This window comes from Carassius gibelio, chromosome A21 (assembly GCF_023724105.1).
Source record: "Carassius gibelio isolate Cgi1373 ecotype wild population from Czech Republic chromosome A21, carGib1.2-hapl.c, whole genome shotgun sequence".
Classification (NCBI taxonomy): Eukaryota; Metazoa; Chordata; class Actinopteri; order Cypriniformes; family Cyprinidae; genus Carassius; species Carassius gibelio.
Window position 1 is genome coordinate 9070296 of NC_068391.1, and position 12890 is coordinate 9083185.

The following is a 12890-nucleotide window of genomic DNA, read 5'->3' on the forward strand; positions in this document are numbered from 1 at the left end:
AATACAATTTCTCAGTTTAAGCTGAGAAAAGGTATCAATTTAAGGGAAAAATAAGTTGATTTTAAATTTCATGGCATCAACACATCTAAAAAAAGTTGGGACAAGGCCATGTTTACCACTGTTTGTCATCCCCTCTTCTTTTTATAACAGTGCAAACGTCTGGGGACTGAAGACAAGTTGGTCAAGTTTAGGAATAGGAATGTTGTCCCATTCTTGTCTAATACAGGCTTTTAGTTGCTCAATTAGGTCTTCCTCTTTATGATGCGACAAAAAAGATCTGGACTGCAGGCTGGCCATTTCAGTACCCGGATCCTTCTTCTACGCAGCCATGATGTTGTAAATGATGCAGTATGTAATCTGGCATTGTCATGTTGGAAAATGCAAGGTCTTCCCTGAAAGAGACGACGTCTGGATGGGAGAATATGTTGTTCTAGAACTTGGATATATCTTTCAGCATTGATGGTGCTCATCTTTCCAGATGTGTAAGCTGCCCATGCCACACACACTCATGCAACCCCAGAGATGCAGGCTTCTGAACTGAGCGCTGATAACAACTTGGGTTGTCCTTGTCCTCTTTAGTACTGATGACACGGCGTCCCAGTTTTCCAAAAAGAACTTCAAATTTTGATTCGTCTGACCACAGAACAGTTTTGCACTTTGCCACAGTCCATTTTAAATGAGCCTTGGCCCAGAGAAAACACCTGCACTTCTGGATCATGTTTAGATATGGCTTCTTTTTTGACCTATAGAGTTTAAGCCGGCAACGGTGAATAGCACGGTGTATTGTGTTCACTGACAATGTTTTCTGGAATTATTCCTGAGCCCATGTTGTGATCTCCATTACAGTAGTATTCCTGTATGTGATGCAGTGCCGTCTAAGGGCCGAAGATCATGGGCATCCAGTATGGTTTTCCGGCCTTGACCCTTACGCACAGAGATTGATCTTTGGATGATATTATGCATTGTAGATGATGATAACTTCAAACTCTTTGCAATTTTTCTCTGGGAAACTCCTTTCTGATATTACTCCACTATTGTTCGCCGCAGCATTGGGGGAATTGGTGATCCTCTGCCCATCTGGACTTCTGAGAGACACTGAGAGGCTCTTTTTATACCCAATCATGTTGCCAATTGACCTAATAAGTTGCAAATTAGTACATTTAACTTTTCCGTCCTCTTATTGCTACCTGTCCCAATCTTTTTTGAATGTGTAGCTCTCATGAAACCACAATGAGCCAATATTGGGCATGACATTTCAAAATGTCTCACTTTCAACATATATTATCTATATTCTACTGTGAATAAAATATACGTTTATCAGATTTGTAAATTATTCCATTCCTTTTTTACTCACAATTTGTACAGCGTCCCAACTTTTTGAGAATCGGGTTTGTATTTATGTCATCCTTAATGTTAAATTCTTAATGTTAAATTGGAATACATGTAATAATTAAAACAGTATTAATCAAGCCTTCAGAGATAGCTGCGTCTGAAGTTGATTTTAGATGTATTATTAGGCCTGTTTACAGTTTAATGCTTATTAGACATGCCTTTACATAGCAATTACAACTGTATAATGAAATGAGATTAATGTTTAATACAACATTTTTAACACAGAAAGAAATATAAAATGACAAAATGAAATGATAGGCCTACTTTATGATACTTCTGAAAGTAATATCGCCACTAGGTGTCGGTAAGTCACTGTGTTAATAAAGAAGCCTTTTATTCAATCTATTCGTCCAAGATTCAGATTCTTTCAGGAATAAATTCAAGTGTCTGTGTTTAATAATTTGTCACTGAATTGTTTATAATAATAGGTCTTTCAAAGACTGATTCATATCAGGATTCAGGAATGATACATAAGTCTACGCTTGCCATTACTTTGGTTTGATGACGTCAAGAAAATACCCCCCACCCATTCACATCTGAAAACTACTACTTACCTATGTCACACAATGTAATGTGTGTGTGTGTGTGTGTGTGTGTGTGTGTGTATAAAGTAGTCAACTTTTGAAGTGGATCAAATCTTTTAATCAAAGCTGTCCTAAAACCAAAACGAAATATATATATATATATATATATATATATATATATATATATATATATATATATATATATATATATATATATATATATATATATATATATCGTTTTGATTGCTTTTATTGATCTCATTATTAATAAAATAATCTGCTAATATAAATGTTTTAATTAATGATCTACTTAAAATGCCAAACATACCAAAACAAGTGGTTAGCGTGATTTCAAAGGACATTTAAACCATCTCTGATTGATTGATTATATTATATTAACCAATATAATCTATTAGAGCGTGTTGTACTGTTATTGGACATACTGTAACTATGCCTGGGATCGTAAAAAAAAACGTGTTCTTTATCCCCGCGAGGAATACGCGGAAGTAAGCGCAATTCCTTTGAAACTATCCACTGCGCATGCGCAAAGCAAGCAGGACGGCACCGTGGGAAATAGTTAGACCTACTACAACAAATAAAGAACAATTGAGAAAACGTAAATTTGATCCAATATTTCGTTTTGGTTTCCTTGTTTATTATATTTCCCGTTTCGAGTTGAAAGCAATGAAACAAACGTCAGTTTTTCATATTTGGTTCATACAGAAAAACAGAAAAACAAAATATTGATTCGTTATTTCGTTTTTGGTTTGCCAGATTAAATGGAATAATTGAATGATCGGATGATACACGGACCCTTGTCTCCGCCTGCTGGCTTTACGTTGTAATTGATACAGTCATGAAAGCATGAAGTCACTTTCAAAAAGTGATTTAGCCTACTCTATTTTGATTACTATATCCGAACTATAAACTTTTATTCCAGTACGGTCCGTGTATCATCCGATCATTCAATTATTCCATTTAATCTGGCAAACCAAAAACGAAATAACGAATCAATATTTTGTTTTTCTGTTTTTCTGTATGAACCAAATATGAAAAACTGACGTTTGTTTCATTGCTTTCAACTCGAAACGGGAAATATAATAAACAAGGAAACCAAAACGAAATATTGGATCAAATTTACGTTTTCTCAATTGTTCTTTATTTGTTGTAGTAGGTCTAACTATTTCCCACGGTGCCGTCCTGCTTGCTTTGCGCATGCGCAGTGGATAGTTTCAAAGGAATTGCGCTTACTTCCGCGTATTCCTCGCGGGGATAAAGAACACGTTTTTTTTTACGATCCCAGGCATAGTTACAGTATGTCCAATAACAGTACAACACGCTCTAATAGATTATATTGGTTAATATAATATAATCAATCAATCAGAGATGGTTTAAATGTCCTTTGAAATCACGCTAACCACTTGTTTTGGTATGTTTGGCATTTTAAGTAGATCATTAATTAAAACATTTATATTAGCAGATTATTTTATTAATAATGAGATCAATAAAAGCAATCAAAACGATATATATATATATATATATATATATATATATATATATATATATATATATATATATATTTCGTTTTGGTTTTAGGACAGCTTTGATTAAAAGATTTGATCCACTTCAAAAGTTGACTACTTTATACACACACACACACACACACACACACACACACACATTACATTGTGTGACATAGGTAAGTAGTAGTTTTCAGATGTGAATGGGTGGGGGGTATTTTCTTGACGTCATCAAACCAAAGTAATGGCAAGCGTAGACTTATGTATCATTCCTGAATCCTGATATGAATCAGTCTTTGAAAGACCTATTATTATAAACAATTCAGTGACAAATTATTAAACACAGACACTTGAATTTATTCCTGAAAGAATCTGAATCTTGGACGAATAGATTGAATAAAAGGCTTCTTTATTAACACAGTGACTTACCGACACCTAGTGGCGATATTACTTTCAGAAGTATCATAAAGTAGGCCTATCATTTCATTTTGTCATTTTATATTTCTTTCTGTGTTAAAAATGTTGTATTAAACATTAATCTCATTTCATTATACAGTTGTAATTGCTATGTAAAGGCATGTCTAATAAGCATTAAACTGTAAACAGGCCTAATAATACATCTAAAATCAACTTCAGACGCAGCTATCTCTGAAGGCTTGATTAATACTGTTTTAATTATTACATGTATTCCAATTTAACATTAAGAATTTAACATTAAGGATGACATAAATACAAACCCGATTCTCAAAAAGTTGGGACGCTGTACAAATTGTGAGTAAAAAAGGAATGGAATAATTTACAAATCTGATAAACGTATATTTTATTCACAGTAGAATATAGATAATATATGTTGAAAGTGAGACATTTTGAAATGTCATGCCCAATATTGGCTCATTGTGGTTTCATGAGAGCTACACATTCAAAAAAGATTGGGACAGGTAGCAATAAGAGGACGGAAAAGTTAAATGTACTAATTTGCAACTTATTAGGTCAATTGGCAACATGATTGGGTATAAAAAGAGCCTCTCAGTGTCTCTCAGAAGTCCAGATGGGCAGAGGATCACCAATTCCCCCAATGCTGCGGCGAACAATAGTGGAGTAATATCAGAAAGGAGTTTCCCAGAGAAAAATTGCAAAGAGTTTGAAGTTATCATCATCTACAATGCATAATATCATCCAAAGATCAATCTCTGTGCGTAAGGGTCAAGGCCGGAAAACCATACTGGATGCCCATGATCTTCGGCCCTTAGACGGCACTGCATCACATACAGGAATACTACTGTAATGGAGATCACAACATGGGCTCAGGAATAATTCCAGAAAACATTGTCAGTGAACACAATACACCGTGCTATTCACCGTTGCCGGCTTAAACTCTATAGGTCAAAAAAGAAGCCATATCTAAACATGATCCAGAAGTGCAGGTGTTTTCTCTGGGCCAAGGCTCATTTAAAATGGACTGTGGCAAAGTGCAAAACTGTTCTGTGGTCAGACGAATCAAAATTTGAAGTTCTTTTTGGAAAACTGGGACGCCGTGTCATCAGTACTAAAGAGGACAAGGACAACCCAAGTTGTTATCAGCGCTCAGTTCAGAAGCCTGCATCTCTGGGGTTGCATGAGTGTGTGTGGCATGGGCAGCTTACACATCTGGAAAGATGAGCACCATCAATGCTGAAAGATATATCCAAGTTCTAGAACAACATATTCTCCCATCCAGACGTCGTCTCTTTCAGGGAAGACCTTGCATTTTCCAACATGACAATGCCAGATTACATACTGCATCATTTACAACATCATGGCTGCGTAGAAGAAGGATCCGGGTACTGAAATGGCCAGCCTGCAGTCCAGATCTTTTTTGTCGCATCATAAAGAGGAAGACCTAATTGAGCAACTAAAAGCCTGTATTAGACAAGAATGGGACAACATTCCTATTCCTAAACTTGACCAACTTGTCTTCAGTCCCCAGACGTTTGCACTGTTATAAAAAGAAGAGGGGATGACAAACAGTGGTAAACATGGCCTTGTCCCAACTTTTTTTAGATGTGTTGATGCCATGAAATTTAAAATCAACTTATTTTTCCCTTAAATTGATACCTTTTCTCAGCTTAAACTGAGAAATTGTATTCTGAAAAAATATATTTATATTTAGGCCTAATACTGTTTAACCTACATTCTGTTTAAATGGTTAATAAAAATGATTTGTGATAGAAAATGACACTGATAGAATAATTTCTGGTGAGTGCATGTTTGAAGTAAATTTAATTAAATTTTTCAGATTTCAAAATTAAATAAAAAAAGATGGGGATGAAACCCTGATTTTATGCTGATTCTTCACCAAAACGACAGTCTTCTTTAGGCTATTCATTTATTTTATGTGATAATTAAGAATAAAAAAGTCTGCTGGCAGAGTTTGGAAGAATACAAATCATTAAAGCACAAAGATCTGCATTTATCTTAAAGTAATTAGTTATTTTCCTACATAGCTGCTAAATATAATTTTTCACTTGCTGCCTTTCCAACCTAAGGAAAAAGTAATAGTAATAATTGTTGCCAATTCAGACGAGATCTGATAAAGCCATGGATTTACAGTAGGCCTACTAAGTGTATAGTTATTTCAACCCTGATACTACATCAATAATTTGATAACTGAAGAACGGCACACAGCAGTAGATAAGCTGATGCTAGGTTAAGACATAACACAAGGAATAAATTAATTTGTTTTATTTGTACAGATTGCAATGTAACTGTAAAATAATGTAAATATTTAACTTCGTAGTTCTGTGCATACAGTATTTGTTTACATGTGCACTGTTTGTGTGTATTGCTACTAGAACTTACATTTCAGAGTACATCTGTGCAATAAAGGTGTTCTATTCTATAAATTCAGTATAATGAAAGGGTATAATATATTTAACTGATACAGTAATTGTCAGGTAGAATACTATTACAAACATTATTACAGTATGTCAACCATTGCCTTTTGAATTACATTATTACCTTTAAAATTGTTATATTGCAAAGCTAAATATATATTACATGCCGTACATGCATCTTCAAGAAACATCTAAAAACACATCTCTTTCATCTTTGACCCTCGACTGTAGCACTGTCTATTCTAATTATATTTTAGCTAATTTTTATTTATTCTAACTGCTAGTTTTTCATCCAACACTAGCTTTCTGTATTCTTTTTCAATTCTTTCTATTTGTTTTTTTTTTTTTTGTATTGTGTGTGTGTATGTATTTATGGATATGTGTTGTATATATATAGATAGATAGATAGATAGATAGATAGATAGATAGATAGATAGATAGATAGATAGATAGATAGATAGATAGATAGATAGATACACAGGAAAAATGGCTGAGTAGTTTTTCCAGAGTTACATTTTTTTTCCTCAAAAATAGTTGTTTTTGCTCTATTTTGAGTGTACAGAGTCAAATTTATCAGTAGAGTGGGAGTAAAATCACAGAGTAACTGCAGTGACTCCTCCCATAACTGTTCTCTTCCCAAAGTTTCGTTTATCCGCCATCTTATTAGTCACGGCCGTCGACCGCTGCTGCTTTGCTTTCTGCTGGATGGTAAAGTAAATATAGTTTCAAAGTCTTGGTAACGTTATTCATATATTTTTCATAATATTCACCCGTTATTAGCTCAGGACATTTCGTCAATTATTCTTTTTTTTTTTTTGCATATTACATCGCTTTCTCATGTTAGCTTGAGCACTAAGTTGTGCCATGTCAGAAATAAATTAGACTAAGTAATCTTTAATGCAAACAGCTAAGTTAATATAAAAATAACTAACATTAATTGACATCAGTAAGTACGTTATAGCCTATTAACGTTAAATGTTTGTCCACATAAGTATTGTGACAAGTGATCGAAATGTGCGCCACATGCCACCACATGTACTTGACTCGGTATAGAGTAAAAGTCAACGTTAGCCGTAATTAACTTGCATTGCTGGGAGGCTATTTTGATATGCATTATTATCCCGATTCGGAGGGTTACTGTGGGGATGTAGGTATTTTCAGCATTTACAGATTTTTTAAATATATTTTGTCATCTTTGACCGTATGAATCCAGAATTTTGGGGTGTGACAATTCAGAATTCGCCGTTGACTCCTTTTTGTCCACTGCCGAACACAGTATAATAATTTGTTTCTGCTCTAACGTTAACTGTTCTCTTCCCAAAGTTTCGTTTCGTTCCGCCATTACAGTCACTGCCATTGACCACTGCTGCTTCGATTTGAGAAGATAACGTGTGTTTCTGCTGGATTGTAAAGTAAGTAAAGTTTCAAAGTCGTATTCATTTTTATAATATTCGCCTCTGTTTTTAGCTTAACGTTAGATCATTTTGGCAGTTTTTTTATAGAGAGTGATTAAAGATCGCTTTCTCCTGTTGACTGAGAACTAAGTTATATTGAAAGCAAATAGCTAGCATATAATGTTGTTAGATTACAAACGTTAACGTTAATTGACACAGGTAAAAAAAATCTTACGATATCTGTTGATCAAATGTTCGTCCGCTAATCTTTTGTGACAAGCATCTGGAGTCGTGCACCACATGTACTTGACTCGGTATAGAGTTAATGTTAACCGTTATTGCCTGAGGCCATTTTTATGTGCATTAACTTACCCCTCTTTGTACGATAATTGTTTCTGATAGGAATGTAAGATGTTTTCATTATTTACATGGGATATTTGGTGATTTTATTACCGTCTAAATCTAGAATCTTGGTGTTTCATTTCATAATTCACTGTTTGAATCCCTTTTGACCACTGCGGAACACAACTGTTGCTTCACTGTATTTGCATGCATTTGTAATATGTACACTTTTATTACAGAAATCCTGGGAAGTATTTACAAGCAGAATATTAATCAGTTGAAAGGAGAAAGAGGGAAATAAACGGGTAAACATTAGAAATGGGCTTTAAATTTTAACATAATATAGCCTTACACATTAAAAATGTAAACCAAGCAACTTTGTTTTTCGTATGTAAATAAGTTCACAAATTCAATTTTTTTTAAATGACATACATCATTTTGAGTTAAAAAGAAATGTCAATTATATGTATCTTCTTTGTTTTTAACAGATGTAAATAATGACGCAACAAATAGGATATTAATTTCTTATTAAATCAAATCTTACTTATTAAAAATTCAAAGAATGGCCTATTACATTATTACACTTGAGCAGCGCGTTCCCTGGTTTGTAGGATCATAAAACTCACTCCTCCTCTGTGAATAAATCACCACGAATGCATGAGATTCATCACTGAAGTGCATGCAGATTTATTTCTCATGAGAAACAATTACCATCCGAATAAAGATATATTGAGCACCTTGCCTTAACAGAACTATTGGACAGTTATTACATATAAAAAATACATGTTGTGTAGTGCACTAATGAATGTTCTTTTCTTCCTCTGACTGTGAGTGTTATCGCCTTGTTTAACTTTGTCTTTTTGGTTCTTTCAGGATGCAGACCAACAATGTTATCAGAGTGAAGTTCAAAGACAGCAAGAGATATATTTTTTCTTCAAAACCTTTTACATTTCAATCATTTTTGGAATGTGGTAAGAGATAAACTTTAACATTGTTAATATCATAAATACCTTTCAGTCTAAATTTATTATTATTTTTTAGGTAATATATTAAGTGTATGAATGTATATTATGGGGTTAAAAAATAACTGTTGTAGTTCCTTTGGCATTGCTGGCTTCTGTGTCAATTTTCCATTGGTGTGTCTTCCTTTAGTTGCCAATAAATTTGATCTTCCTACAATGGATGTGAAAGTCTTTGATGACTCGAAGACAGAAGTTGATGAGGAAGCATTCGTATATCTGCTGACACGACCAGATCTTGGTGTATTAGAAATTGTCATCCCAGGCACAGCAAACATTGATGGTAAATTGTTTGACATTCAGTAATATTCACCAATTCACTGATTTGCATAAGCTAATATGGCTATTGGATTAATTCTTAATAGCTGTGTAGTATGCTGCCACAGTAGCATGAACAGACAATCAGACCTTTGATATGGTTTATATTGAAGATTCTTTAAGCTCAAGCTCATTAGGAGATGAAGGTACATCAGAGTCTGATGACACTGCAATGTTGATTACAAGCCCTCCTGAAAAAAATCTAGCTGAGGAACATCGTCTTGCCAAGGTAAGGATCTCCAATCTTGCCTCTGAATTACATCTATATAGAATGACTTAAAAAATAAAAATATTTGGAGCTATGTACACTTGTCAGTTGTTCATTTATAATCCCTGAACAATATCGCATCATTCCCCCTCCAGATGATTGAAGAGATTCTAAAGACCAGCCCTGGAGGTGAAAAGATTATAAACGAATATACCCGCACCAAAGGTCTGTCCGATACCCGAAGACGTTACATGGTGAAAATTTTGGTAGCACATTTAACAAATGAACATGGGTAAGTTGTTCATACAGTAGTTTGTAAATTGTTGTTTATGATGTTATGTGTTATAATTATAATTGCTTTGGTTTGTGTGTGTTTGTGTGTGTGTGTGTGTGTAGAACAAGCCCTTCCCGACGTTTGAAGGAAGAATATGCGAAAGGAATCATTTCCCTCTTCCCATGCTTGGCTGACCCCAGGAGCAAGCTTGGATATGTAAGTAGTAGTAGTCTCTCAATATTTTTGTTGTACCGGAGGAGGAGACATTATGTATATTGCAGAATAAAGAATATCTGCATTATAATTGATATGGCATTTATTGCCTTAATCTGGTAATGTATAACTACTTGGTCTGTTTATTGTTCTGGTAATAGGAGCATTATTACAATGCAGAAGATGGAAGTGGATATTTGGCGTGGAGAATTAAAACTCTGCAGAAAGAAGCATCAGAGGGACGGATGAAGCGTCCACGGCAACCACAAACAGGTGTGAGATTTTATGTTAAGTCAATGCTTTTATGCATCTGTAATTAAGCCACATTGTGAATGAGGTCTCATGTTACATAGCATCTCTGTTCTTTTTTTAATGCAAAATTTTTTGCATAATCATCAACATTGGGCAAATTCAGATGGCATTCTGGGATATATGCATGTTTCACATGTTTTTTTGTGTCATTTATCTAGTTTTGGCATTAATGTGTTTTGCTTTGGAAAGATAAGGAACTAAACAAATTTGGTTTTCATATTGTTTTAAACACTTTCAGGTGGGCCAACTGCTGACAGACAATCCTACAAAGAAGACTGCTATTTGACTGAAGACCGTCATTGTCAGGAAGCAATAGCCCTGATGAAGCATACAGCTGATGAGGCAGTGGTAAAGGAAAAGATGAAGTTAACGCTGGCCTATCGCCAGAAGCTGCTGCATGACCCTAAAAAGTCTGCTGATATTCTATCAGTTTTCTCACGATTCCTGGATATACCAGGCTTGGTATGTGAGACTTAAATTCTTAAAATATGAAAACAGACAAATATGAAATCAAGTGCTATTGTTGTTCTGCAGTAACAGAGACTTGTTAGGTAAACAAAGTCAGTTCCTTCTATGGTACCTACTTTAATTATCTTTGGCAGATTAATCAAGATTTTGGACTTTTGTTTGGTGATGCGACCTCTGCAAAGTTGTTGGAGAAGTGGTCTACCAACATAAAACCAAAGGTTATTGCACAGAGCCGTGGCCTCACACAGACTAGTGAGCTCCAAGACCTCATCCAAAATGCTGAAGCCACTGAAGTTGAAGAAGGTACCGTATCTACATTGTGGCACACTTTAAATTATTTAAGAGGAAGTTACACATTCATGACAAGCATAGCTTTACTCAGATCTACACTTTAAATTGCAGAGACAACTATATCCATTACATAGGATTTGCAGATGCATATTTATAGTTTGAAATGGTTTTAATATGGGAGTCTGAATAACAAAAGCATCTTTGATATTTTGTAGGTAAAGTTTAGCTGTATGTTCAATATATTTGGAGGTTTAACCTAAATTCATCCACACATCTGTATTCATCGAGACTAGGCCATGAATGTGCTCTTAATACTGAATCTGTGTGCAGTATTAACTAAAATACTGGAGTGGTTAATTTATTTATACCAGCACCTCAACAAGTCAATTGAAAGTGATTTGGAGGTTATGCTCAACCCCTTCTGCCTAAATACTAAAAAATGTTTAATTTGTCTTCTGTGTTTCTAGGGTGGGACAGCGACATGTCTTCCATTCTGATGCTGGTTCACCTTTTGCCACCCTCAAGTCAAGGCCGCAAGAGACCGGGAAAGATCTCAGCCAAACAAGCATGTGATCGTCTTGTGAAATTCATCAAGGTGAAGCTACTGATTTAACAGATCAAATTACACTGTTTTACAATGTTTTGTCACTGTGTGAACTTGAACTTGCTTATTTCTCAGACTTGCTTACTTCTCTAAAAGATCACTTGTCCTCCAAATTATTGTTCTTGTGGTATTCTTTTCTACTTAGCACATATTTAGTAATGATCTCCCGAAAGTGTGTAATACAGAAACTTTGGTGGAAGACGTCACTGTGTCTTTATGAATGCTGGATATTTACTTTAAGGGCCCTATTTTAACAATCTAAACGTAAAGTGTAAAGGGGGTCCCTTACTGTTAAGTCACATTGGCACTAATGTGTTTTCATTCTTTCACAGACCGGTAACAGTATCCAAGGGCACTTGGACAGTATTGGAGAAAGACTCCAGCCGTATCTACTCGCTGTTGGGCCGAACAAAAGTAGGATCCATTCTTGGTTTATTGTGATTGACCAACATGCTCTACCCTGTAAGGCTTCTAATTCATTGGCCTGTGTTGATGAGCTTTTCAAACATTTGATCCTAATGCCATGAAATTTGGTCCCGGGAAAATGGTCCCATTGAATGAAATGGAAGTTGGTGCTGAGATAGCTGGAAAACTTAATGTGCCTGTGTGGACTAAGGTCCTAAATGTGAAGTGGGTCAAGCGCTGTGGAAACACTTATCGATCAGGGTTGGCAGTTTGTGTTCAAGTTCAAAATGACATGCCTGTGTTTTATGTAATCCACAATATTGTTATTAAAAATGAGCACATCCTTTTAATAACAACTGCACTGAAAACAATGTGTTTAGATGAACATATCCATGCTTACAAAGTTGCACATACCACAGAAGCACCTTATGTTTTGGAAATTAAGGATATTTTGCACCACAAGTTGTTTGACATTTCTGATGTCTTATGGTTGTGATTCTGATTTGTTTATTGTACCATATAGTTTCATGTAATTCTTTTTCATCTCATCCATTGTTATCATTACTTTTTATTTTAGTATTTTTTTTATTTTTATTTTTTCACAATTACAACATGATGACACATTCAAAATGACAAGTGAATTATGTTTCAGTGTAATGTTGTTTGAAGAGGAGGAGCTTGAAAAAATAAAATTGAGACATGAGTATATTGTTTGTTGTTTTTTGTTTTATTT

At 34.8% G+C, this 12890-nt stretch overlaps 1 protein-coding gene across 1 annotated transcript; it reads left to right on the forward strand.

Annotated features, from left to right (window-relative positions):
• The first annotated feature begins 6789 nt into the window (after positions 1–6789).
• LOC127942074 (uncharacterized) lies at positions 6790–12596 on the forward strand. The gene is made up of 11 exons (XM_052537626.1): positions 6790–7721; positions 8919–9016; positions 9198–9347; positions 9496–9611; positions 9746–9882; positions 9987–10080; positions 10239–10350; positions 10628–10851; positions 10992–11160; positions 11616–11743; positions 12085–12596. Exons 2-11 carry the CDS (start codon positions 8920–8922, stop codon positions 12277–12279), a joined length of 1422 nt encoding a protein of 473 aa, XP_052393586.1. The 5' UTR covers positions 6790–7721; position 8919; the 3' UTR covers positions 12280–12596.
• Positions 12597–12890: the final 294 nt, after the last annotated feature.

Coding starts and splice junctions, on each gene's coding strand:
- LOC127942074 (XM_052537626.1), top strand. CDS start 8,920: ATGCAGACCAACAATGTTATCAGAGTGAAGTTCAAAGACAGCAAGAGA. Junction 9,883..9,986: donor CATTTAACAAATGAACATGG/GTAAGTTGTTCA, acceptor GTGTGTGTGTAG/AACAAGCCCTTCCCGACGTT. Junction 10,852..10,991: donor TCCTGGATATACCAGGCTTG/GTATGTGAGACT, acceptor TATCTTTGGCAG/ATTAATCAAGATTTTGGACT.